The sequence below is a fragment of the Tricharina praecox genome (genome assembly GCF_024521635.1).
Source record: "Tricharina praecox strain CBS 144465 chromosome Unknown BZA05scaffold_11, whole genome shotgun sequence".
Lineage (NCBI taxonomy): Eukaryota > Fungi > Ascomycota > Pezizomycetes > Pezizales > Pyronemataceae > Tricharina > Tricharina praecox.
In genome coordinates, this window is record NW_026250413.1 from 898,438 (window position 1) to 921,662 (window position 23,225).

General features: G+C 55.1%; 8 protein-coding genes across 8 annotated transcripts; 3 read left to right on the forward strand and 5 right to left on the reverse strand.

The window, feature by feature from the left end:
* Positions 1–173: 173 nt before the first annotated feature.
* Positions 174–4,181, reverse strand: BZA05DRAFT_41658 (armadillo-type protein). Its single transcript, XM_051485405.1, has 13 exons — positions 4,090–4,181; positions 3,565–3,867; positions 3,472–3,492; positions 2,933–3,390; positions 2,630–2,861; positions 2,112–2,576; positions 1,787–2,051; positions 1,562–1,732; positions 1,233–1,513; positions 990–1,176; positions 831–934; positions 661–777; positions 174–606 (listed from the first exon to the last, which is right to left on the reverse strand). Exons 2-13 carry the CDS (start codon positions 3,856–3,858, stop codon positions 295–297), a joined length of 2,907 nt encoding a protein of 968 aa, XP_051339809.1. The 5' UTR covers positions 3,859–3,867; positions 4,090–4,181; the 3' UTR covers positions 174–294.
* Positions 4,182–5,290: 1,109 nt separating this feature from the next.
* On the reverse strand, positions 5,291–5,780 carry BZA05DRAFT_41681 (uncharacterized protein). Its single transcript, XM_051485430.1, has one exon. It carries the CDS (start codon positions 5,672–5,674, stop codon positions 5,429–5,431), a length of 246 nt encoding a protein of 81 aa, XP_051339810.1. The 5' UTR covers positions 5,675–5,780; the 3' UTR covers positions 5,291–5,428.
* A 243-nt stretch (positions 5,781–6,023) lies between these two features.
* BZA05DRAFT_397541 (uncharacterized protein) lies at positions 6,024–6,799 on the reverse strand. Its single transcript, XM_051483630.1, has one exon. The coding sequence runs from the start codon at positions 6,368–6,370 to the stop codon at positions 6,068–6,070; it is 303 nt and encodes a 100-aa protein (XP_051339811.1). The 5' UTR covers positions 6,371–6,799; the 3' UTR covers positions 6,024–6,067.
* A 1,036-nt stretch (positions 6,800–7,835) lies between these two features.
* Positions 7,836–9,820, forward strand: BZA05DRAFT_41690 (origin recognition complex subunit 5 C-terminus-domain-containing protein). Its single transcript, XM_051485436.1, has 6 exons — positions 7,836–8,173; positions 8,251–8,535; positions 8,611–8,685; positions 8,735–9,218; positions 9,282–9,439; positions 9,496–9,820. Exons 1-6 carry the CDS (start codon positions 8,084–8,086, stop codon positions 9,760–9,762), a joined length of 1,359 nt encoding a protein of 452 aa, XP_051339812.1. The 5' UTR covers positions 7,836–8,083; the 3' UTR covers positions 9,763–9,820.
* Positions 9,821–10,097: 277 nt separating this feature from the next.
* BZA05DRAFT_436170 (uncharacterized protein) lies at positions 10,098–11,796 on the forward strand. The gene is made up of 4 exons (XM_051486398.1): positions 10,098–10,285; positions 10,383–10,567; positions 10,757–10,800; positions 10,864–11,796. Exons 1-4 carry the CDS (start codon positions 10,249–10,251, stop codon positions 11,729–11,731), a joined length of 1,134 nt encoding a protein of 377 aa, XP_051339813.1. The 5' UTR covers positions 10,098–10,248; the 3' UTR covers positions 11,732–11,796.
* Positions 11,797–12,170: 374 nt separating this feature from the next.
* On the reverse strand, positions 12,171–15,594 carry BZA05DRAFT_353248 (armadillo-type protein; the record flags this gene model as incomplete). The annotated part of the gene is made up of 3 exons (XM_051481337.1): positions 15,100–15,594; positions 14,168–14,914; positions 12,171–13,948 (listed from the first exon to the last, which is right to left on the reverse strand). Coding segments are annotated over exons 1-3 (2,772 nt in total), but the record flags the coding sequence as incomplete, so codon positions are not given.
* A 1,176-nt stretch (positions 15,595–16,770) lies between these two features.
* Positions 16,771–18,239, reverse strand: BZA05DRAFT_397549 (Deoxyhypusine synthase-domain-containing protein). The gene has a single exon (XM_051483631.1). The coding sequence runs from the start codon at positions 18,193–18,195 to the stop codon at positions 16,966–16,968; it is 1,230 nt and encodes a 409-aa protein (XP_051339815.1). The 5' UTR covers positions 18,196–18,239; the 3' UTR covers positions 16,771–16,965.
* A 1,132-nt stretch (positions 18,240–19,371) lies between these two features.
* On the forward strand, positions 19,372–21,210 carry BZA05DRAFT_444866 (uncharacterized protein; the record flags this gene model as incomplete). Its single annotated transcript, XM_051486946.1, has 6 exons — positions 19,372–19,393; positions 19,444–19,738; positions 19,792–20,188; positions 20,246–20,571; positions 20,635–21,059; positions 21,113–21,210. 6 exons carry the CDS (start codon positions 19,372–19,374, stop codon positions 21,208–21,210), a joined length of 1,563 nt encoding a protein of 520 aa, XP_051339816.1.
* Positions 21,211–23,225: the final 2,015 nt, after the last annotated feature.

Sequence of the window (23,225 nt, forward strand, 5' to 3'; positions counted from 1 at the left end):
CCCGCATAATAACAAAGGACCAGGCAATCTATGCACAACCCCCTGTAAGTAACATAGTTAACATAGTTTACAATCCCGAACCAGTATTGTAACTCCTCTCCCCGTACTGTACAGTCATAGCAACTTACCCCCCTACCCACCCCAAACCGTTCATGTAACCCTCGTAATACCGTATGAAAGAGAAAAAAAAGAAAAAAGGAAAAGGTTCATCGTCGGACGGTATCGTAAAAATAGGTTGTCGATTCGCTCAGTTGATATCCAGTACGCGCATGTACAGAAAGATCGTACACGTCGTCAGACGAGGAACTGGGTTCCCATCTCGGGGTGGAACGGAGGCGGGTACGAGTGCTGCTGAACGGGAGTGGGACGCATCGGTCCCTGGTTGTGGACGTTCGGACGCATCTGAGGGGGAGGATTGTAGGAGCTCGAGCGCGAGTGTCCGGACGGCGATCCTCCGTTCTGAAACGGCATGTTCATCTTGTTCTCGTTCATGGTTCCGAGCTTGCTCTGAATCCTACGTCCATAGGGAAAGTTGCGAATCGACGGGAGAAGAGGCATGATGACCTCTGCGAGCTTCTGACGGGTAACCGGATCGGCATAGTCGATCTAGGCAATGTCAGTAAGCAGCAAGAGAATACCGCAGACACAATCGGAACTGACCGAAGTCTGGATGACATAATTGGCGTAGCAATCACGCAACATGTCGTCCATGCGCCCAGAAGCGACGATCTCCTCAATCAGAATCTTCTTGGTAGGAGTCTCGGCAACACGGATACACTACAGCCCGAGTCAGTATTGAGTACGAAACGAATCTGCCACTGAGACTCTACCTTCTCGATGACATTCGAACTGAATTTCTGCTTCGCCAGCTCGCAGATCATGCCGCAGAACTTCAAGATGACGGGCTCCGAAAGGGTCGGCTCACCAAGATCCACTGTAACCAAACAATTAGACCAACCAATACGGATGTGGGAAGTGGGGGGACTCACAGATGTACTGGACGACGTAGTTTCCAAAGGCGTCCTGAACAAGCTCAAGGGAATGGGCAGTGATCCTCTGGATCAGCTGCACCTTTTGAAGGCCCGAAGCGTGGTCAATGCACCTCTGAAGAACGCAGCAACCATGGCGATGAGTTCCAACCGGGATGCAGTTTTCTCCAACGGCATCGAAGATGAACTGGTAGAACAGTTAGCTACAAGAATCGTCAAGACAGGCCGCAGTCGGTGTCAAACCTGAGCATCCTCGGGCTTCAAACGGTTCAGGCACTTCTGGATGACGTGGTTGCCATTGAGGTCCTGGATGAGCTCAACGACCTTGCTCTCGAGAGCGTGGACGATGGTATCGATCTGCTCACGAGTCGAGAGGAACTCGATCATCTTCTGCAAAGCGCGGGTGCCATGTTGGTTCAAGGCGATGTCAACCAAGCGGGGAGCGGCAGTGTTCACAAGAACGGTGCGCTGCTTGTCGTTGGTAAACTCGAGCAGCTTCTGGCAGAGGTAATTGCCGAAGGGATCTGGCCACCGGTTAGATGAGTCATGTTTGATGGCATCGGCACACATACCAGTCATCAGCTCGATTACATGAGAGTGGGTTTCCTTGAAGATCATCTCGACGTATTGGGGATTTCCCTCCTCCAGCTTCTTCTGCAGGTAGCGGCAGCCGTGCTGGTCCTTGCAGAGGGTGTAAATCTCGTTGACAAGAGTCTCCAGCTTGACGTTCGCAAATCGGTTGACTGAATCGTCGTCAGCAATGAGTCTCGTGATAGGCAGGGAATTGAGCAACAAACCTTCACCCTCGCTTCCCCTCTTCTGCATGTTACGACCCTGCATCTGGTGGGGGGAGTCGGGGACAGCCCCAGCCTGTTTATAGAGAGGGTAGGGGGGTCCGTAGGGAGTGGTGTGGAACACGGGAGCAGCGCTAATGCTCTGGAGGTTGATGTGTCCATAGGCTCCGTACAGACCAGGAGAAGGCAGAGGAGCCATGCCAGTGTTGGGAATAACCGGCATGTGGACCATGCCAGCAGAGAGAGGAGGACCAAACATGGTGGCCGACTGCATCGGATCAATCAGCACGGATGAAGTCTACATGAGAGGAGGAGTGTGTGTTCTTACGTTGTTAGCAGCAGTAACCGAGAGCTCACGGCTGTGTCTCTGTCTGTCGATGGGTCCTCTGCCGAAGGTGTTGTTCTGCATGTTGTTGCTGCTGCTGCTGGCAGCTCTCATGGTGGGGATGTCGGAGGTCGAGAAGGAGGGCTGCAACTTGGGCATTGTACCTTGGCGGCTCTGACCCGATTCGGTCTGCGTGATCTTGGCACTCAGGTTCTCACTGAAGGTGGAGAAGGGGAAGTCGGTGGAAGAGCGCTCGAATCGACGGATGCCAGGAGAGTCTGTCTGCGGCACAACCTTGGGGGAAGAGTTGCTGGTAGGAGTGTAAGGGAAGTTGTTGACAGGCAAGCTGTGCTGAGCAGGACGATGGGAACGAGTGAAGGTTGTGTGACCCCACAGCTGCTGCTGCTCCATCTGGCCACCTGCATTCTCAGGATAGGCTAGATCGAGAGCTGCGGAAGAAGCAGAGAGCTGCCGAGAAAGGTTAGCAAGGTCCAAAACCGGTCGATCGAGGGCAATTATACCTTTCCGGGATGGCTCTGCGTCAGGATGGGAAATTTATTGTCCGTGGACATCATCTGGAGGTAGGATTTGACGTCCGGGGAAGTGGTGGCAGTCTTCTTCTCGGCGTTGCTCTTGTCGGTGTGATCGTCGTCAAACAGAAAGTCCGCAGTGTTGATCGAGCCGAGTCCAAAGCGAGACGTTCCGGATTGCATGGAATTCTGGTTATCGAGAGAATTGTTGGGCAGGGAATTTCTGTCAGACACCGAGAATCAGCATGAACGTTCGAGCTCTCTGGATTCCGACCATCGGAAGTGGAACGCTACCTAATCATTGAACGTTGGCCGATCGGAGCCTGAGTGGGGGTCCCGCGAGCCTGGTTTTCGTCAGAGTTGCGGCGAGATCCCGGGACCGATCTGGAGTTGCTCTGGGACAGCAACGACAGAACATCCTCGGAAGGGGGCGTAATCAGTTGCTGTTGATCCAGACGGTTACTAACTGTAGGGGGCGTGGCCAAAAGGGACGCGGGAGCCATTGCTGCTTTGGAACGTCCGTAAGGTCCGTCACGAAACTCCGGAGGTGTGGTCGGCTCACTGTGTCCTGCCGACAGCGAAACACGATCGCGGGGGTTGTTGGTCATGGCCATGCGGTCCAAGTTCTGAGCCATGCGTAGAATCTCCTCTTCGTCCTTGCGGTTCTGAAGCTCCATAAGCTTCATGCGTGCCTCGTACTTCTTCTGCTCCTGGCGGCGGGACTCGTATGCCATCTGCTTCTGTTGAATCAACTATATATGGGGAAAAAAGGATCCAGATTAGCTTTCCGACTCGACCATCCTCAAAAAAAGAAGCTTAATTCTAAAGCTTACCATCTGAACCCTCTTACGTTCCTGCAGAAAACAAAGTTAGCCCAACCCATCCTACCACAATAGCTTTTCCCCTTCGGGGCCGGGAATACGTACATCCTCGCCGAGGGAGTCATCCATGGATTCCGAAACGGGAATGCGGGGGAGCCTGGACTGATCCCACACCGATCCGATAGGTGGGGTGATCATAGCGTCGGCGGTGAATCGACGCGTAAGGCCAGCCCTCACATCGGCTGTAGCCGACGAGGGAGGCTGGTTGTGGTTTCCGAGCTCGGAGCCGTTGCGGAGCGGGGCGTAGGAGGTGGAGGAGGAGGGGAATTGCTGTCCCTCGATGCTTCGGAAACGCATCTCGTCGAGGTGCCGATCATGCACGGAAGCAGAGAACGCCATTGCTCATAACTGGCGAGAGTGTTAGCTCGGAATCGACAAGATAGTGCCTCTCAGGAGCGGGCTGATGCATAACGAGGGCTGGGTGGGGGGTGGGGGGTGGGGGGTGGTTATGTGGACGATTGGGGTAATTTCGAAGCGGGCCAACAAGACAGTTCGCCAGCTCATCTCGAGGTCCGCCCGAAGAATTTTTTTGGGACACGGCAAGGAGCAGGAGCAGCAGGAAAATCTTACCACGACGGCGTCGTAGTCCGACCGAGTGTTGTGAGTTGCGGGAAAGGAACAGTAGTTCCCGCGAGGCTGATCGAACGAAGGTTTTGGCAATGGTGTGTAGCGCGCGGGAGGTGAAGGTAGTAGTCCGGGGGAGAGGTCTGGGTAACGACAACGATTCGGGACGAGATCTCAAAGACGAAACGAAACGAGAGGAGTTAACGAGCAGAAAGAAAAGTGAGAGGAGAAAGCACGGCGGGGTAAGAAGGGGGTGAGGAGGAGGGGAGAGGTATGGAGAGGAGAGGGGGGAGTGAGAGAGAGAGGAGGAGGAGGTGAAAGTAGTGGGTTAGGATGGAGTGGTTGGGGGGGGGGGGGGGGGGGGGGATGGTGGATGGTGGATGGTGGAACTTGGTTTGAGTGACGAACGTGCAGTGCAGCAAGCAGCAGCAGCAGCAGTAGGCAGGCAGGGCAGGCAGGCAGCAACAGCGGCAAAGTAATGAGCGAACGGTACGGTCCGTCGGGGGTCCCTTCTATCTATCGTTCCTCCTCGTCTTCCTATTCCTCCTCCGTGGTGTCGTCTCGCGCTGACAAGAGAGTCGACTTTGACAACTCAAAATTCAGCCGCGACGACAAAAGAGCTTTCAGCTCTCAGCTAAGCACATATCGAACTCCACGGAAGGAGTCGAAGACGTATCATACTTCGTACTTTAAATAATGTTTATCTGGCTCCAACTTTGCGCACGAATAAGCTCTCGTTGAATGCCGCGTGCTCAATGTATCGCTCACTCGAGGGTTCGCACTCTACTCTCATCCCAACTCAATCGCCCCTCCCCCTCCCCTCATCCACCTCCCTGCGACACGGTCTCGCCGCCAAGTTCGGTTCAGGCCATTCGAAGGAAGAAGCTTGACTCTAGGGCTGCATCGTCTCCGCACTCCCCGGTGATCCAGATTGGAAACGGGAGTCGCGGCAAGTTCTCCAGCCCGTTGATCTGATTGAGTTCGCTCGGTGACGCAGAGCCTCTCTCGCCAATGCCAGGGACCTAGGTAGAGTAGGCACGATACGTCCCTTATCTAACAAGCTGTCTCTATCTCAGGGTCCCACAGACGACCCGAGCAAGGCAATCGAGCGAACATGTGCGTGTGTGGTTGCAGTTACGAGCAAGCAAGCTATGCTACCTCTCTAGCTAGCGAGCTGCTCCTGCTGCTCCTGCTGCTCCTGCTGAGTCCAGAACTTCCATGAGCCGTGGACGAGCACAAGGTTTAAGGGCCTGGTCGGTGGTGGTGGGCTCGACTCTAACTCTAGACATAGTCGGGCCTTGATCACCCAGGGCCAGCCATCGTTCCACGCCGTTGCGGGCCAAACTTACGGGAGTGTCCGCGCCCGCGCCCGCGCCCGTCCATGTAACCAACTAACCACATCCTCACAGACTTCGCCCATCCTTTGAAGAGTTTGAAGCGCGGCCCACCATCGAGAAACGTATCTAGAGTACGTAAGTAAACACTCTAAAGCCCGGGCCCCGGACGGGAGAGTTTCGAGCGCACCAGCACCAGAGATCCAGAGCCGCAACCACCTACCACCTACCCACCTACCGCACACGTAACCAAGCATCCGTGCGTTATACACTCTACCTACTCTATCATATCGTCATGCTTAACTTAATTTATCGATCTCTGATCATTGATCACAATGCCTCTGTGAGACCGTGGGACTGTGAGACTGTGGGCCTGTGGCCATTCAACTCTAAAAATGGCAATTGGCCAGTGGCCTCGACACTGGACAGTCAGCATCCCTAAAACGGCATTTCCCTCTCTCCCTCTCTCCCTCTCTCGCGAATGGCCAGCCAGCGAATCATGCTCGAGTCTGGGTGAAGAAGCTCAAGGTTGCGCAGTCAATGGGTCAATGGCTTCACGCTTCGTGACTGGACGGAGGCCTGACGGTAGTGAACTTTGAAGGAGGGCACACAACCCTGCCCCTCGACCCCTCGACCCCGCCGGCCGCCCCTCACCACCACCACTGCGGTCTGCCACTATGGTCGACCACCAACCACGGCCAATCTACGACACTGGGGGAGTGGAGGGAGTGGTGCGGAGTGGTGCGGAGTGGCCGGTGGCCGTTGACATGTGGCTCATTAGAGTGCAAAATGTCGATTCCGATTTTACCGAAGGGGAGGAAGAAAGAAAAAAGAAGGAAAAAAAGAAGCAAATAAAGGAGGAAAAAGAACAAAAAGAAAGAAAAAGAAGAAGGGGAAAAAGAAAAAAAACCCCCGAAGAAATAAAGAAAACCCCCCAGGAACAAAGGAAACATTTCCTATTTGTTTAGAAATCAAAGGGCTCGCTGAGTCGCTGAGTCGCTGGACTCGGAATCTCGGATCAGGGCTCGCTTTATCTTGAGTGACAAGTACCGTACTATCACATCTCCCCATGTACTCGTACTCTATCCCCGGCCGCTTACTGGCCGCCTACATACAACTGGTCGATCAAGAATGGGAACGTAATCCACTGACTGACTGGTTCGTTCGCCTCCCTCTTTGCCACAAGCCAAGTGCCGCTCTCTCGCTCTCTCACCCACGAGCGAGACAAAACACCAGCTGGCCGACCACTGCCACTACTACCGTACTCTACTCTACCGTACTCTACCGTACTCTATCTACTCTATGTAAGACGAAACAGCTGCGGCCGTCGACGCCGCCGCTGAGTCGCTGAGTCGCTGACTGGTCCAACCCCCCGCAGGCCGGCGGTCGGGCGGTGGGATCGAGATCGGATCCGGCAAACGAATGAACGAACGGGCGGGAGGTGGGCCGCGCCGCGCCGCGATGGGCTGTGGGTTCTTGTCATAGGTAGAGTAAGTAAGTGGCGGGAATGCCATTGGGGATAGGTATGATATAGTGGGTACTTGGGGATCCTCAAGATCAATCGCTGATTGGATAGTATACACAGGTATGGGGGCTTACGCAGAGCTGACATCCGCCTCGAAGGCTGAAGCTCGTGTGAAAAGTTCACGGGTAGGTATTGAGGCGCTGGACAATGGAATGGAGGCGTACTCCCGAACTCCCAGGAGTCCACGACAAAGGCATGCATCCGTGTGGAACGGAGATCATCATTCGCGAGTCAGCCGCCTCTTCGCGGAAACATGCGTGTTCGCTCGCTCGTCTCGTAGACATGTGTGTGTGTGTGTGTGCTCGCGGCAATGGCCACTGGTCACTGGGTTTCTCACGGCGTCACGGCGTCTATCTGGAGCTCGGGATAGGACCGAGGTATGCACACAGGATACTCTAGACGCATAGCACCCAGCTCTATGCATCTGCTCTCCCGTGGTTCCGCAAGGGCCAACTCCAGCGCCCCGGAGTCCGGATCCCGAGATACGGATGTGTTCGATGACCATGCCAATGCATCCTCTTCAGAGGTACCTACTCCATGCAGTCCCAAACAGTCCAAAGTATGAAGGGGAAATGCCCCCACTGCACCGATGGCAGGACGTTATCGATCCCCCACTTGACGGTGGTGGTCAACATCCCCAACCCTTCCCGAGCTCCACACGTGAGCATGTGCCTGCTACGGTGTTGCACGTCGATATCTTCTAGTTAACGTTGGCGTGGGGCCTTTGGGTGCGTCGGTGAAGATCTACCGGTATCAGGACGTCGAACTCGATCGATTGACCGTCGACGATGCTCCGGGTTTGCGAAACTTCGGAGGGCTACGGTGGGTGTGCGGTCGAGGAATCAATTACTGAGATACCCATCACGGGGAGGATTGTAGTAACCAAATGATGGTCGACTGCCGTCATTACCTACAACATATGATATCACCGCCAGGGTTCTAATGGACATTCGAGACGCCCCCGGGGCCCGTAGGCTGCATATAGTTAACCAAGTAGAGTCCCTACCCGCTGCTCGGTTACGCGAAACCAGCATTTAAGCCTATCCGCATACAGCATACCAACCGCGCGCGCGTCTTCCCATCCACGACTCACGACATCCAGTGTCCACATACGCAACACCAAAAAAATAAACCACACACAATGCCGTACAACGACCTCCTCACGTCGATCTCAGAGCGGTATCCGTGCCGCGACTCACAACTATCGCAGCTGTCGGCATTGATAGGCGATGTACGTTCTGCCACTCCGCAATCCCTAGAAACAAATCCCGCGGCGCGTCTGCAGCTGCTAACACCCGCCACTCCCAGGAAACCTCGCCGAGCCCCTCCTCGTTCGTCCTGTACGGCCTCGAAGCGACGGGTAAAACGCTCATCCTGCGGGCGTTACTACAAGAGTCCGAGGTCAGTTTCTCGTGGCTGCCGTGTGACGAATGCATCACTGCCCGCCACTTGACGGAGCGCATTGCGGCGACGGTGGAGGCTGCACTGGATCTCGGTGAGGACCTGGGGCTGCCAAGGTCACAGGAGGTTGGCGCCCTCGCGGTTTTCCTGCAGGCCGCGCTGGCGAGGGTGAGGGAGGTGAAACATTTTTTGGTGAGTGGAGGTGGGGGGGGGGGAGGGTGTACTTGGTTGGGTGGGGTTGGGCTGGGTTGACGGGGGAGTGAACAGGTGCTGGATAGAATCGATCAGCAACGGGATCCGACACCGACTTTGGTACCCGCGCTGAGGAGGATGGGCGAGATGGTGTGTGCTATGTTTTTCCCTTTTGCAGCTCGTAAACTGACTTCGGTAGATCCCCAATCTGACGGTGATCTTCGTCGTCTCCGCGCCACACTCCCGGTTCTTCAGTTCCGCCGAAATACCGCATATCCATTTCCCGCCGTACTCGCGCGAAGAGAGCATCGAGATCCTCTCCACAAACCCACTACCGATCAAGAAAACGGGTGAAGAGCAGGATCCGGACGACGACGAGACGTCCGACGACGAAGCGACCAAGGAGGAGCTCGCGAAGGAGGAGCTCTACGTGTGGCAGAAATTCTGCGCGACGGTGTGGGACTCGCTCGCGAAAGGTGCCGCAAGGGATATCGTACGTTTCCGGAACGCGGTGGAGAAGAATTGGAGCACGTTTGTGCAGCCTATCGCGAGAGGCGAGTATGGAACTAGGAATTACTCCAGCTTGTACCTGTACCACAAGGACATGTTCCGGCAGGAAACCAGCGTGCTCGATACGGTTATTCCGCCAGCTGTTAATGAGAGGTCCACCATGGTGGTGAAATGTGAGTCGAGCGAGCGAGCGCCTCCCCATGTGTGCGGACGTGGCTGACACTGGAGATCGATAGCACATGACCTACCGTACTACTCCAAATTCCTGCTCTGCGCGGCGTATCTCGCATCGTACAATCCTCCGCGCTCCGATGCGCTGCTGTTTACCAAAGCCGGCGAGGGCAAGAAGCGAAAGCGCGGAGGTGGCCTCAACAAGCAAGCCGGAACACGAAAGGTACGCCCACCCCCGTCTTCCCCCCACCCCTCACAATGGTTACTAACACCGCCCAGATCCAACGTCGCCTCCTCGGCCCGCAATCATTCCCGATCGAGCGGCTGTCCGCCATCTTCCCCACGCTGACATCGCACACCGTCCCCCCGTCGGTCGACGTCCAGGCGCAGATCGCTACGCTCACGTCGCTGCGACTGCTGGTCAAGGCGACGAGCCTGGATCCCCTCGATGGCAGCGCCAAGTGGAAGGTCAATGTCGGCTGGGAGTATATCCGCAGCATCGCCAGGAGCGTTAAGTTCGATATCGAGGACTACATGATTGAATGATTGATTCGTGCTGGCCCTGGGGGATTTGGGATTTAGTGTGCATACAATAATAGACGAGTCGTTTTTTTTTCTCTTTTGGTTCGACATCTTCAAACAGACGTAATAGCTTCCCTTAACACTGTTCTACGTGTAACCGCGCGTGCACCCGTGCCGTACCTGCGTGCTGGGTGGGTGGGGTGGGTGGGCGAGCGAGGCATTCAGCTCCCAGCCCAGGCAGGCAGAAAGCTTGCATGCGGGGGTGGGTCTCAAATGCGAGTTTAGGCGCTTTTCTCTAGCTCGGTGCGTGGGCAGTTGGGCAGTTGGGCAGTTGGGCAGCAGAGATGGTGGGGTCGCAAAAAGCGAACGGCGCAAGTTGCAACCGTAGTCTCTCTCGTGGCTCGCAAGCCTCTCTCGCCTCACCAACCCAACCCGTCACCTCCGCCGCCAACGGCACCACCATGACCGCACCACTTCCGCGCCGACGACAACGACAACGAAGACGACGCGATGTCGCAACCCGCACAGATCCCCGGGTTCTACTACGGTCCCTCCCCTCTGCCTCCCTCCCCCTCGCCCCCGTCCCTCCCCCCTCGCTCCCCCCCCCGCCTCCCCACCCCCGACACACCAGCTAACAAGCGCAGACCCGCAAAAGCTTAAATACTTCCGGATCCTCCCCTCACACGCGGCGCCTACTGCGGCATTCTACAGCACGGCGTCAGTGGCGACGTCTCAGCGCGCGGCTGCGCGGGCTGAGGAGCAGACCCGCGAGCGCGAGGAGCGCGCGCGCGCCTGCAGGAACCCGCTGGATAAGAATCCGCATGTGAGGGTACGCCTGGGAAGGGAGCTGGAGGGGTGGAAGGATGGGGAGGCGGTTAGGAGGATTTGGGGGCAGGGACTAAGGAGGGGGGTGGTTTATGAGGGGGGCGCGAAGGTTACGGCTTTCGTGGCGGTGGAGGGGGAGGGACAGGGTGGTGGGGGTGGTGGGGGTGGTGGGGGTGGTGGGGGTGGTGGGGAGGGCGCGCTGAGGGCAGTGGTCGGGACGAGTGCCGGGGATGTGGGGTAGGTCTCTTTGCATGTGCGCTGGTGGAAGATGGTGGGAGTGGGCTAATACAACGGGAACAGGATCGTCCCTGTGCGGACGGACGGCGGGAATCTCAAAGCCGACCCCGGGGATATGATGCCGTTGATCCACCTGCACTCACAGATCACGTCTATCTCGCATTCCTCGCAATGGCTCCTCTGCACGTCGATGGGCGAGCGCCACAGCCCCAAGCTACACCTCTCGCACCTCTCGCACGCCTATCCAGGACAGACGCACTCGCTCCCCAACGTGCGCTCGATCTGGACGTCGTCCGCCTCCTCCGACACCTCCACGCCCTCCTTCCTCGTGGGCACGTCCAACTCCGCACTGCACATCACCGCGCACCCACACACAACGCAGCAAACCAGCCACCGCATAAAATCCGACGTATTCGCGACCTGCTTCCTGCCCTCCTCATCGAGCGTATTCCTCGCCGGCTCGCGCGACGGCGACATGCGCCTTTTCGACTCGCGCGCGCCCTCCTCGCATGCGGCTAAGGGCGAGATCGTCGTCCGCCACGGCGGGACGGTGACGCACATCTGCGCGCTATCCTCCGCGTCCGTGATCGTCAACGGGCTAAGCCGGTGCGCGGTGTACGACCTGCGGTACCCGCACCCGCGCAGCCCAAGCGCGAGCTTTGCGCAGGCCACGGGCGCCACAAGGGTCTACGACGGCGCGGTCAGGGAGCGCGAGTTCATGATTGGTCGCGGGTTCGATGTGGACACTGCTGGTGGCGGGGAGGTCATGGTGCTCGCGGACTGCGAGCACTGGGTGCGGCTGTATTCGGTTATTAGCGGTGAGGAGCTCAGGCGGTGGAAATGGGAGAGCCCCTGTACGGGATTGAAGTTCGATGGCGAGAGGAGACTGTGGGCCAGCGCAGGGAAGGCGTTGGAGTGTTTTACATATTAGCTGGATCATGGGCGATCATTCGGATATATGTAGAGTACACTGGGTGATAGTAGGTGGACCAGGTTGACAATCTGATTCCGATCGTTCGTAGCCTGCCCCCGGTTCAAGAGGGCATCATTATCATCAAACGGTTCACTCCCACACAAACACAACACAACACAAGACCACACAAGACAAGACAAGACAACACTACAGGGCTGCTAAACAAACACACAAACAGAACCAAGCAAGAAAAAGAAACCCAAACCCAAAGCAATACATAGCAATAGCCATCCCAACCCTATCGAAGCCAAACCAAAGAATACACAAAGAGCCCATTCAAACACGCGAACCCAGATTTCATCAGCATTAACAAGTAGGCAACTAGCTCGCACTACCACGCACTACCACGCACTACCACGCACTACCTCGCACTCGCACTCGCACTACTCGCCTGGCCACTAAGCTGGAACTCGGCCGTCTTGACGCGCTCCTTAACATCGAGTTCCGTATCCTTCTGCATGAGCTGCAGCCTCTCGGCCCAGCCCAAATTCCGCAGGACGTTGATGCGGCGCTGAACGCCCTCGGCCTCGCTGCCCTCCTCCTTCCATGTGAGGTTTATGACGACCCACGCGAGGCCAGAGCGCACGTGCGGATTCCGGTGGTCCCAGAACCCGAGCAGGACGCGCAGCAGGTCTGTTCGCTCGATGATGCGTTGTCTGTGGCGCGGGGCACCGGCGGCGATGTGCACGATGTTGTAGACGACTGCGTTGACGATTTCCGAGGGTTGGTTTGGTGCCGAAAGCAGAGTCTCGTATAGCGTGAGGAGGCGGTCGGCGCCGATCGAGTTGAACACCACGTCGATCATCGAGCCTACTTCGGTTCCGCAGATCAGGTTGCGGATGAATTCTAGCCCCTGCTCTTGCAATGAAATCGCTTCTTTCCGGGATTGTGTGCCTTGTGCGATCCGTTCTTGCTTTTGGAGGCGGTGGACGGCGGAGCGGATTTTGGGTGGGAGGCGCTGTGAAAGTTCCGGGGTTGGGGTCGGCGTGATGGTATGGTCGGCCATTTCCTCGTCCGCGTCGGAGTCCGAGTCCGAGATGGTGTCGGCGGCTGGGTCGGCATTGATCTTGGAGATGATCGACATGAGGTACTCTACACCGAGGCATTCGAGACTACGGCGTTTCATGGTTATGTCCGCTTCGAGCATGAGGTGTTTGAGTGCCCAGAGTGCGTTGAGCCGGAGGGGGCCATTGGTGCCCTTGACGTGATCGCACAGCACCTCGAGTGCGCCAGCCTCCGCTATCGGCTTCCGCATGGGAGAGAAGTCGAGGACGAGGTTGCAAACCGCTGCGGTAGCGGCGATCTTGACGTCGTCGTTTTCGTGTCGGAGGAGCGAGAACATTGGGATCGCCACTGCGGCATCGGTGAGTGATGTCCGTAGGATACTAACTGAGCGGGACAGGGCACGGATGCAACCGCAGGCGGCGATGAGCACAGACGGCGGGTTGCCTTCGGCGCTGTTGTTCTCCGGCGGGAGCGGCGAGGCGATCGGAGTCAGTGGCTTGAGACATGCGCCCACCACCGTCTTCAGTATGCCGGCGTCAACGATTTTCTTACGGTATTCGTCCTTGAAGAGTCCCAGATTCGCCAGACACCGAAGCACGCCCTCCTTCACCTTCATCCGATGATTGTATTCCGGGCTACTCTTTGATGCGGGCTCCTGTGGCATGTGCGGTGTGTCTCCATTCATGAACCCATTCGCACTTCCAGAAAATGATTCCGAGACCTTCTTGAGGATGGCCGCCAACTTCTTGACTGCTCCGGCATCGATCGCCGCCTTCTGGAACTCCGGATTCTCGATCACCAATCTGGAAAGCACCGCCGGGGCCCTCTCTTCCACCTGCCACCGACTCCACTTCTGCGCGTCGATACCACCGACTCCAGTATTGCCGAACCCGCTAGAGACCTTGCATTCCTCGTCGAGTAGCCGTACCAGGATCGGAATAACCAAAAGCGCCACATATGACACCAATCGTTTGGCCACCAACCCGACTAGGAACAAGTTGGTGAGAACGCTCGCTGCTGTCAACCGTGTGATCGGATCACCCATCCTCACGAGACTGATCAACCAATTGACGATCTCCAACTCGGGAATGTCAACGGATGTATCGGCACCCCCGGCGTCTCCTTCCTGCGTGCCCAGGACAGTACGCAGTCGTTCGTCCTCCGCCAATTCTACCGTAGCCGTGGCCGCGTGCATCCTTCGGCGCAATGGTGTTTCTCCCCCAGAGGTCTCGGAGTCGTCATCTCCCCCGGCAACAGCAGCGGTAAGCAAGTCGATTCGCTGCTCTTCGGTCAAATTGTGGTGAGAGTGGAGGTGGCTGGAGTATTGGTGAAGCGCCGGGAAGCTCATGGAATGACTTCCAGCGGAAGTCCTCAAGGGTGGGAATTGACCAGATGAGGTCAGAGTAACTGCAGCTGAAAGCGGGGGGAACGCAGAAGGTGTGACAATCGGCCCAGCTCCCTGAATCTCAGACGATGGCTTCGGCTGGGGTAGATGTAAGCTCGCGGCCGCGCCTTCCAGCCCACCCCTCATCTCATCCGTCGGGAAGAGCGTGCTTAGAGCGGGCGAAAATAAAAATTCGATGGAGCGAAGCTTCGAGCCCCGGATAATAGTAGCGATGGCATCCAGGATGGGCGCTATCCTCGCATTCGGAGGTGCCTGTGGGGGTGTCCTGGCATCGGAACCACACTTCTTCCTATATTCATCTGGCGCGAATGAGGCCACTCTTGTAGCCAAAGCATCGAGAACCCCGGATGCGGCCAACATCTTCTGGTGCATTCCCTCCTGCTGCGCCGTCCCCTCCGCGGACTCGCCGCCAGCGGTGTGAGGTACTCGTCCGCACGACTTCGCGATCGCGGAAGCCGCCAAAGCAATCTGCTCCTGCGTCAACCTATCCGGCGACTCCCTCGACAAGATCTCGCGCAGATTCCGCAGACCATCCGGAGTGTAGATAACCGACGAGATCGCCACGGCCGGGCTTAGCGGTGCGGTAGGCGAAACGCACGTATCAAGCATCGTGTTGATCGTCCGCAACGAGGATTGGGCGAGCTTCGGGAGCGATTTGTCCGGGTTCAACGAAGCGGTCAGAGGTAGTAGCACGTCTGATTGTATGAGGTGCAAGATGTGCGATTCGCCGCCTGTAAGCGTTGCACAAGAGCTGTTAACATTTTTCTTTCTTTTCCGCCAACGCGCACCCCCGATAATGTAAGCGTCTCATGTGTAGGACAGCTAAGTATGGGAATGGATTAGGGGAGGGCAGGAAGGGATGTCTCCGGCAGAGGACGGAACATCGCGGAGGAGAGGAGGAGTAAGTATTCCGTACCATATGCCAAACTGCCGACACATATTCCGGCTTCTACCTTCACTTCCTGCCAGTGCTCCCCATCCAGATTCAAGATTGCGACGAGTCTGTTGACGAGCCCGTTGCGCACAAACATCTCTTTTGTTTTGTCATGGCCGATCAGAAGGTGCTTTACGGAGCGCAGGCACTCGAGGATTGTCGCTGGATCCCGGGATTGTAACTCCGCCATGCGCGACAGGCAGAACGCTTCCTCTTGCGAGTGGGTCATTATGCCAACGGGGCACGGGTTGGTCGTGTGTGTGGTTTGTGTATTCTTTTCGTGGAACGCGTCTGAAGTGGGGGATGAGGTTGTTGATCGGATTGGATGTTGTTCGTCGGAGGTGGTGGGTGGAGGGTGGGAGAGGTGTGTAGTGAGTGTGGTGGAGAGTGTCGTTTCGTTTGTTGCGCTCTCGCTTCGCTGCTTCTTGCTGTTGGTTACACTTTCCAGACAGCGAGGACAAGACCTTGTGAAACCGACCTTCGACCCCTGCCAGCTGCCAGACCGAACCGGAATTGGGACGAGACAGAGCACGTCAACGCGACGAGACAGCTTGACTTGGCAATCGCAGTGTAAATGCTCTTAAGTAAATGTTTTTTTCTTCTTTTCAAAGTGGACGATCACAGCTTTATTGAAGCACCACAGAACTATTATAGGTTCTGCTGGCCATTTGAAACCGCAACATCGGGAGTAATGACAATTCAGAGAGCAAAGTTGGCGCTACATCCCCGCAATTTATGTAGCTGTTCTATTAATATTAATGATACGGCCATGTCGAAACTTAAAGCTCACAGGGAAGAGCCCTCAAGCCATTCGAATTGGCCCTAGAGAATCATGAGTTCTCACACCACCTCAGTCTTTCCGATTTGATCTATTCCAAGAACATCCTCGGTCAGGGAACCCAAGCACCAAGACATCCCGGGCGACGATACGACAGACAAGTGGCCAAGCTCATAGCAGATGACCCGGAGGTAAGAGGCGTGGAATGGCTCAGAGGAACGACCGGCTATGCCAAGGTCAAACTCCCTCTCTCGAGGTCCCTCGCCATCATGAAGAGAGAGGCCTCCGAAAAAGAAGTGGTAAGGATCCAGGACGTGGTCCAAGGAAAGGATAAAAGGAGCGAAGTAGTACTGCCTACCAAGGACACAGAGGGAGGCAGGCACGACAACGAGGAGTAACTGTTCTTACCGCCGCCCTTCGGCCTAGCAACTACGAACAGCCACCTAATACCATCAAGCCCACCGATAGACTAAGACGCAGTGAGAGTCAGGGCGATGAGAAAAGGGACAGCAGGGACGAGAAGTGGTGGATCCAGAACAGACGGAAAGAGACGATGGCTTGGATGAGATGGTGGCGTTGGGTGGTGGATGGATGGGTTGGACTGATTTTTCTTTCTTTCCCTTGTCTTTCGTTTCTGTAATTTCCTTGGAACACATCACAAAGGAGGGGCTGGACGGAAAGCACTGGGGAATCCACTCCGAGCTTGTGGCCAGCGGTCGGGGCGGTGAGGCAGCACAGGTTGTGTAACTGTCAAGATCTAATCAGATCTAATGCAATGACAATTGCAAATCTTCAGTCAGAGTCTTCTGGTATACCCATAACCATGTCGCCCCATCCACCTCCTCTGGCCAGTGCTTGAGGAGGAGAGTACCCAGGTTCTGCAGATATTCACGCGGTATCACCCAGTAAGCAGTACGCACCAATTGGAACACCACACAAGCTTATTCATTCCATCTTCAAACTTTTCAAGCCGCCGTGCACAACTGATCTGTAAAAGCAATTTTCCCATCCATCTAACCTGAACTCCGAGCCAAACACCAAGCAATGTAAACACATCCCCCACCGTCAGCTCACTTCTTCGGCATCCCTTTCCCACCACTTCCCCAAGTCGCCGCGACCAACATCGGAAACGCAATAGTCGCCTCGCACGTAACCTTAACACTCTCCGCATCCGCCTTGATCTTGCCCCAACTAACCGCCTCATCTGGCCTGGCTCCGGCATCACTCCCATCAAATTCCGAGGCCGTATTCACAAACACCGCCCAATCCGCGCCATTCCTGATCAGATTCGCATTGGCGATATGATGTTTGACCAAACCACCACCGAGAATCACCGCACCCGACTTCGGCGCCCGAACAGCCATGGTGTTGATTTTTCTGATGTCCGCGATGATATCACACCGTAGCTGGGCCGGCGAGGACTTAAATGTGTGGAAATACATCATATCGCCAATACTCCCATCTGTGAGCGCGGGACAAAATACGGGGATATTGTTCTTCCATGCCCAGTAGTAGACGCTGCGCTCATCGTTGATCTCTTTTCCTAGCCGGTGGATAATCGTCGACGGAGTCCAAAACACACCCTCCTCCTCCTGCTCCTTCAGCATCGTGTCGAAAATGGGGACGATCCAGTCCTCAAAAGCGCAGTAGTTGCTGTTTGGCACGAGGAGATTGCCAATGCGGTTCATTCCCTTTTGGCGGAGCGTGGCCCCGTCGAGCGAGAATGACCCTAGGTACGTCGGTGCAAGACACTTAATGAAATCCTCCTCTATCCCCCCGGCCGTCGTGACAATTGCCGAGACGTGCTTGTGTTCGACGAGGAAGCGGAGGGTCTCCCGTAGGCCAGAGGAGATGAGGTTCGATGTGTAGCCGAGGAAGATGGTAGCCTTCTCCCCTTCTTCGCCGCGCCAGGATCGCATGTGGTCTATTACCTCTGCCGCCCGCGAGAGGTTCGAGCCCTGGAAACCGATGCGCTCCATCGACGCCAGTAGCTCAGGGACTGTGACATCCCGTCCTTTGTAGTCGTTGAACTCGATACCGCCTACTTCCTTCCAGTCGTCAGGGACCGGGGCGGACTGTTTCAGGACTGCGTCGGCGGCGACCGAGGGGCGTACGGTGTCACTTGCGGTGGAGGAGGGGGTGGCGGCGGCGGCGGCGGCGTCGGAGGAAGCATCGTCAGCGGCAGCAGCGTCGGCGGCGGCGTCGAAAATCACATTCTCCTCTTCACCCTCGGGGATGGAGCTGGAGCTTGGAGGAGGAAAGGCGGTGAGCGTCAAGGTGGAGGTGTCCAGGGTCGTCATGATTGTGATTGGTTTTGGTCAACTCTATTATTTTTTCACTTAGGTGAATGAGTGCTGATCAGGTGAAGGCAACCCCGCCATTGGCACTGCAGGGTGCCCCTCCATGTCACGTGCTGGGCTTTGAGCGAGTGAGAATGTGAGCTAACTTACCTCACGCAATATCACTCGTGACAACGACGACTACATGAATTTCAAGGAAATTGCAGGAAAATAAATTCTCTCGACATATGATCCACAAGTTAATAATGCCGAGCTAACAGGGAGAGCGTTCAGCTAGCCGTGGAGGATATATAAGTAGGTTAATCTACGAATAGTATGGTAACCGTGTGAGTAGCTAGAAGAGGGACTCTGAGTGAAGAGACGCGAACTGCCACTTCAACCATATCCCATATCTAGTACATTACGCAGCAAGGACAGATTTTTCAACAGCTGAAGGAGCCCCGCCGATTGCCTTCAGACGCTCAACCTACGGTTCTTCTGGGTGTTTTCGGTCTATAGTAGTAAGGGTGCGTATGGCCTGGCCATACGTCCGGATAGGAGGTACAGACGGGGAAATCGGCCACTTCAAGGCTGAAAATGATGGCTATCGGGATAAGCTTATACTAATATTGGTCGGGACGATGGAAAGGAATTGATCGAAAGTTCAAATTAGTCACCGTTCAATGGTCTTATTGCTAGAAAAGAAGAAGTTAAAGAAGAGAAGGCACACCTGATCCTCTCACCCCTGTGTTAGCCAGGCCAGTAGTTGGTCTGGCCATCAGAGGTTCTCTAGGGTATTTTGTTAAAAGGAACATATGTACACCGAGCTCCAGAGCCCGTACTCTACATGCAGAGTCACATGCTCGCTTGCTCCCCCCGTTTCCAACGACAACGACAAACATGGCTTCTCCTCCCCGTGTAGCAACTCCTTCGTCCCCGTCGACTACTGCTCGCAGCGCTCCCTCCTCAGCTCCCATCTCTCCCTTTATTATGCCTTCTACCGTGCCTCAACCATCTAAGAACGTATCACTGCCGTCGACAGTATTCGTACCACCCAATACAGGGCATCACACCATGCACATCACAGTGGGGAAATGTATCAGGCCGCCAAGCAAGACCGTCTGTGATTGCGTCAACGGAACTTGCGTCACCGGGCCTAGTCCAAGCGAGGTTCGTTGTGAAGGTTGCGACCATCTGATGTCCCAGCATGAAGCCTATGGTAAGGACGTTGATTCCACTATTTTCCGAAACATGTTGACAGAGCACCAGTTTCTTCACCCTCCGCCGACCCTGCAGAGCCTATCGGTGCTGCTGGCGGAAGGTTGTTCAAACAAGGATTTTCAGTTGGAGACTACACGCTCAGGGAGGAGACGGTGCGTAAGCTCTTCGAGCTTGTCATAGTGCAGAGGGTCGTACACTTGCGGGGAACTCCCACTTGTGGGAAGACAATTCTGTCAAGGCTCTTGTACACGCATGTCGAGGAAGTTCGTCTGGACTATGCCGTCGTCTACGTGACGTGGCAAACGCTCAACAGCCCTTCACGTCGAGGACAAGGCTGGCGGGAGTTTCTTTGCAGCCACTCAATGGGTCGCATACAACTCACGATTTCTGGAACAGAAAGAATGTCATCTACATTATCGACGAGGCTCAGTTAAGCTACAAGGATGAGTTATTCTGGATGGAGTGTATCAAAACACATAAGGGGAGGACGGTCGGTCCACACTTCGCCCTTTTCTCTTCATTCGGGTCCGCGTCCAGAACCGTTCTGGAAATCGAGGGGTCGGCACTGGTAGACTTGATGTTGAAACAATGTGTACCCCTCACACCACAGCCAGACTGGCCCCACGACATCACGCTCTGCTTCACAATCGAGGAGGTCAAGGACCTGTGTCAGAGGATTATTGGGCGACGTGGATTCACCGTTAATGTCGACGTTCTCGAGCATCTTTTCTTGCTGACCAATGGGCACCCCGGGTTGACCGGTGGACTCCTCCTTTCCTTACTCGATACAGAGGTAATTAACCCCTCTACTTTGTAAGTCTTGACGGTATTAATCGGTGTCATTGGCCAGGACATCCGCCGTGTGATTTTGGCAGGCGGGGACGTAACCCTTGCCCACGCATCGAAGCTATTCGACGACGATATGAAGCTGTTCGTCTGTGTGCAAGAACGGGTCGGGCGTTCGCTTCTGGATCCGGAGGTGTTCAAAGCTGAGACAAATTTGGACCTGAGAAACGCACTGAAACGTGCGGTTCAGCAACACGGCATAGCAGCTATCAGGCCGGAGGACGATCCTGGACTCCAGAGGGCATATAAGTCGGGATACCTTCACGCAGCATACGTAGACCCGGACGATAGACGGACACTATATGCATTTCCGAGTCTCCTCCACCATCGGTAAGTAAACATAGTCATCCTTCTCTCCTATGCTTATCATCCTAAATCATACCAATTGATTAGGGCTGTGGAGAGGCTTCTGTTTCCGGACGATGACGACGGCATTCATTTCGTCTCGCTAAAAGACTTATTTTTTGAGGCCATATGCCATTTCTCACCAACTGCACTCACTTCACACAAGCACAAGTTAAACCGAATCCCCGGGGCGACCCAGCCGGAGGCCCCGTACGCGTATGAGTTGTATAGATGTCTTTACCAGGTGACCAGGGGGAAATCCATCGTTCACAGCGAGTATTCGTACACCGTTGCCGGCCGGATCGATTTCTTTCTAAAGGGTAGGAAATGGGGTATTGAAGTCTTGAAGGACGGAGACCGACTGTCGGAACACATCAATCGTCTTGATCCTGAAAACACCTGTGGCTCTTGGAGCATGGTATCGGAACGCATTCTTCTCAATTTTTGCACCTCTTACCCGAAAGTGAAACGAGGTAATAACACTCGTCGCCCCAAAGATTTCCTCCTGCTAATAGCACTTCGTTAGACGTTCCACAGTTATTCCACGTGATCTTCAGCACGGCTTATGACGAGTGCCATGTGTTGGATAGTGCGCATAATGTCGTCGCCGTGTGGTCCCGTTAATGCCTGACCCCACCCCACCCCCTTCCCGCGCGCGCAACGACGTGGATATAGTAGATAGCAGTATGGTCAACGAGCATGGGACGGATAATTGGAATGTCGTGTGAGGGCCCGTAGAGGGTAGATGTAGTTGAGGGTCTCACGACTGATGGGATGGTTGATTATTTCTTTTTTTGTCTCTTCATGTTACAGCTATGTGCTTAGCTTCTTCTTGTTTCCGAGTGGTGAGCTCACTCTTGTGACGACTGAGCAGAGTCTTGTAACTTCAGCTTGTTTATGATACAACAGTCAAATGGATTACCACACCTTACGAGCTTGTCCGCTCAGATCTCTGTGGGCCCTTCTCCACGAAGTCAGTCGGAGACGGCACCTACTTCATCCTGTGCATCGATGACTATACACACAACACCGACGTCTACATATAGTACATACTGAGCAACAAGACGTCCAACACCTGCACCTTGGCTTTTCAACTGTTCCAGGCCAAGGTCGACACAATGGGGCACCACATCAAGAGGTTCCGATGCGACAACGGTACCGGTGAATACAACAACCGGAACTTCCAGAGCATACAGGCGGCGAGAGGTATCCGGTACGAGCCGGCACCACCATACACGCAGCACAAAAACGGCATTGCAGTGCGCTTGGAGTCAACTTTCAAGTATCATGGCCCCAGCCTTCTCGGTGAGAGTACCACTCATGCACTCTCCAATGCCTTTTTATGCTGTGTGTATGATGGTACAGGCTTGTATCAGACGCCACTCGCCAACAGTTTGCTCCGGAAGTTCCGGTTGTTGTATTCGCCGGTACCGTTTTTGCAGCGGAACCTGTGGGTGTTGTACTCCGTGTTGGAGACTCTGGCCGGGAACTGTTGGAACTTGGAAGGCCGAGGTGTAGGTGTCGGATGTCGGTGTTGCGCGTATAGGCGTCGACGTACCTACACGGTGAAGTATCTAGATACCGTCCTCGTGGAGAATAGCCCACAGAGATCAAGGCAGAGGGGGCGGGAGCTGGAGTTTCCGCGGTGCGGAAGTTCGGAGATCGTTCGAAGAGGGGACGCGGTAGAGAGAGAGAGAGGTTTTGAAGGACAGGAGCAGGAGTCTCAATGGTGTAGGTATTGGCTATCTGACTTTACAGAGAAGAGATGCGAAAGAACGGCCCGGGGCAACTTAAGTGGTTTATATAGGTATATAGGAGAGCCCGTAGAGGCATACAACTTCCCGACATAAGTCTTCCATGATCCATCGACCTATGTCGCTCTGCCCTGCTCGAAATGCTTTAGGTTATCGTGATACCTACTTCGATCGCTCGCCTGAAAACATGGCCGGCTCAAATACTTAATTTTACTTCCGAGTTAAGTCATTCGAGGGGTGAGAATTCCTATTACGGAGTTGTTTTTTCCCGCCGTGTTAGTTAGCATACCTACTCCAGATAGAGATGTTCATACGGTATCACTCGTCGGACGAGTTATATTATGTGACTCACAGCATTCACCAAGCACTTTAGGACATTCAAACCTCACAGCGTAGAGCACTACTAACCAGTATGTGCAGGCGAGCATTCACCATCGGTGTTCCGCGAAGCGACGGGCTGATGACTACACAAAACCGCCCGTCGGCGGGCTAATCCAGACGGCCCAAACACTGCAGCGCCAGTACCGGTAGGATGTAGGTACTAGGTGGTGAGCTTATAATGGGCCTAGATATAATGGGCTGTTTTTTTGAAGCGTCCGGGCCACAGTTTACTCTACGCTAGTGGTTAAGTAAGTACTTCACACCTCCACGTTAGTCACAGACCAGCGCTTGATCCACCAGCTAGCTTGCTGGTGGGCTACATATAGGTGGGCAGTGTAGCTGATTCACCGATTAGACCGTAACTAGGGAGACACCGAATGCTATATGTATACCCTCTGTGGGCCTGTGGCCGTATGTTGATTTATCCCGCTAGCTAGCAACGAAGGACACCCAGCTTGACAGCTCGGGATTCGCCGCCGCAATGGAGCCACCACCATCCACGCA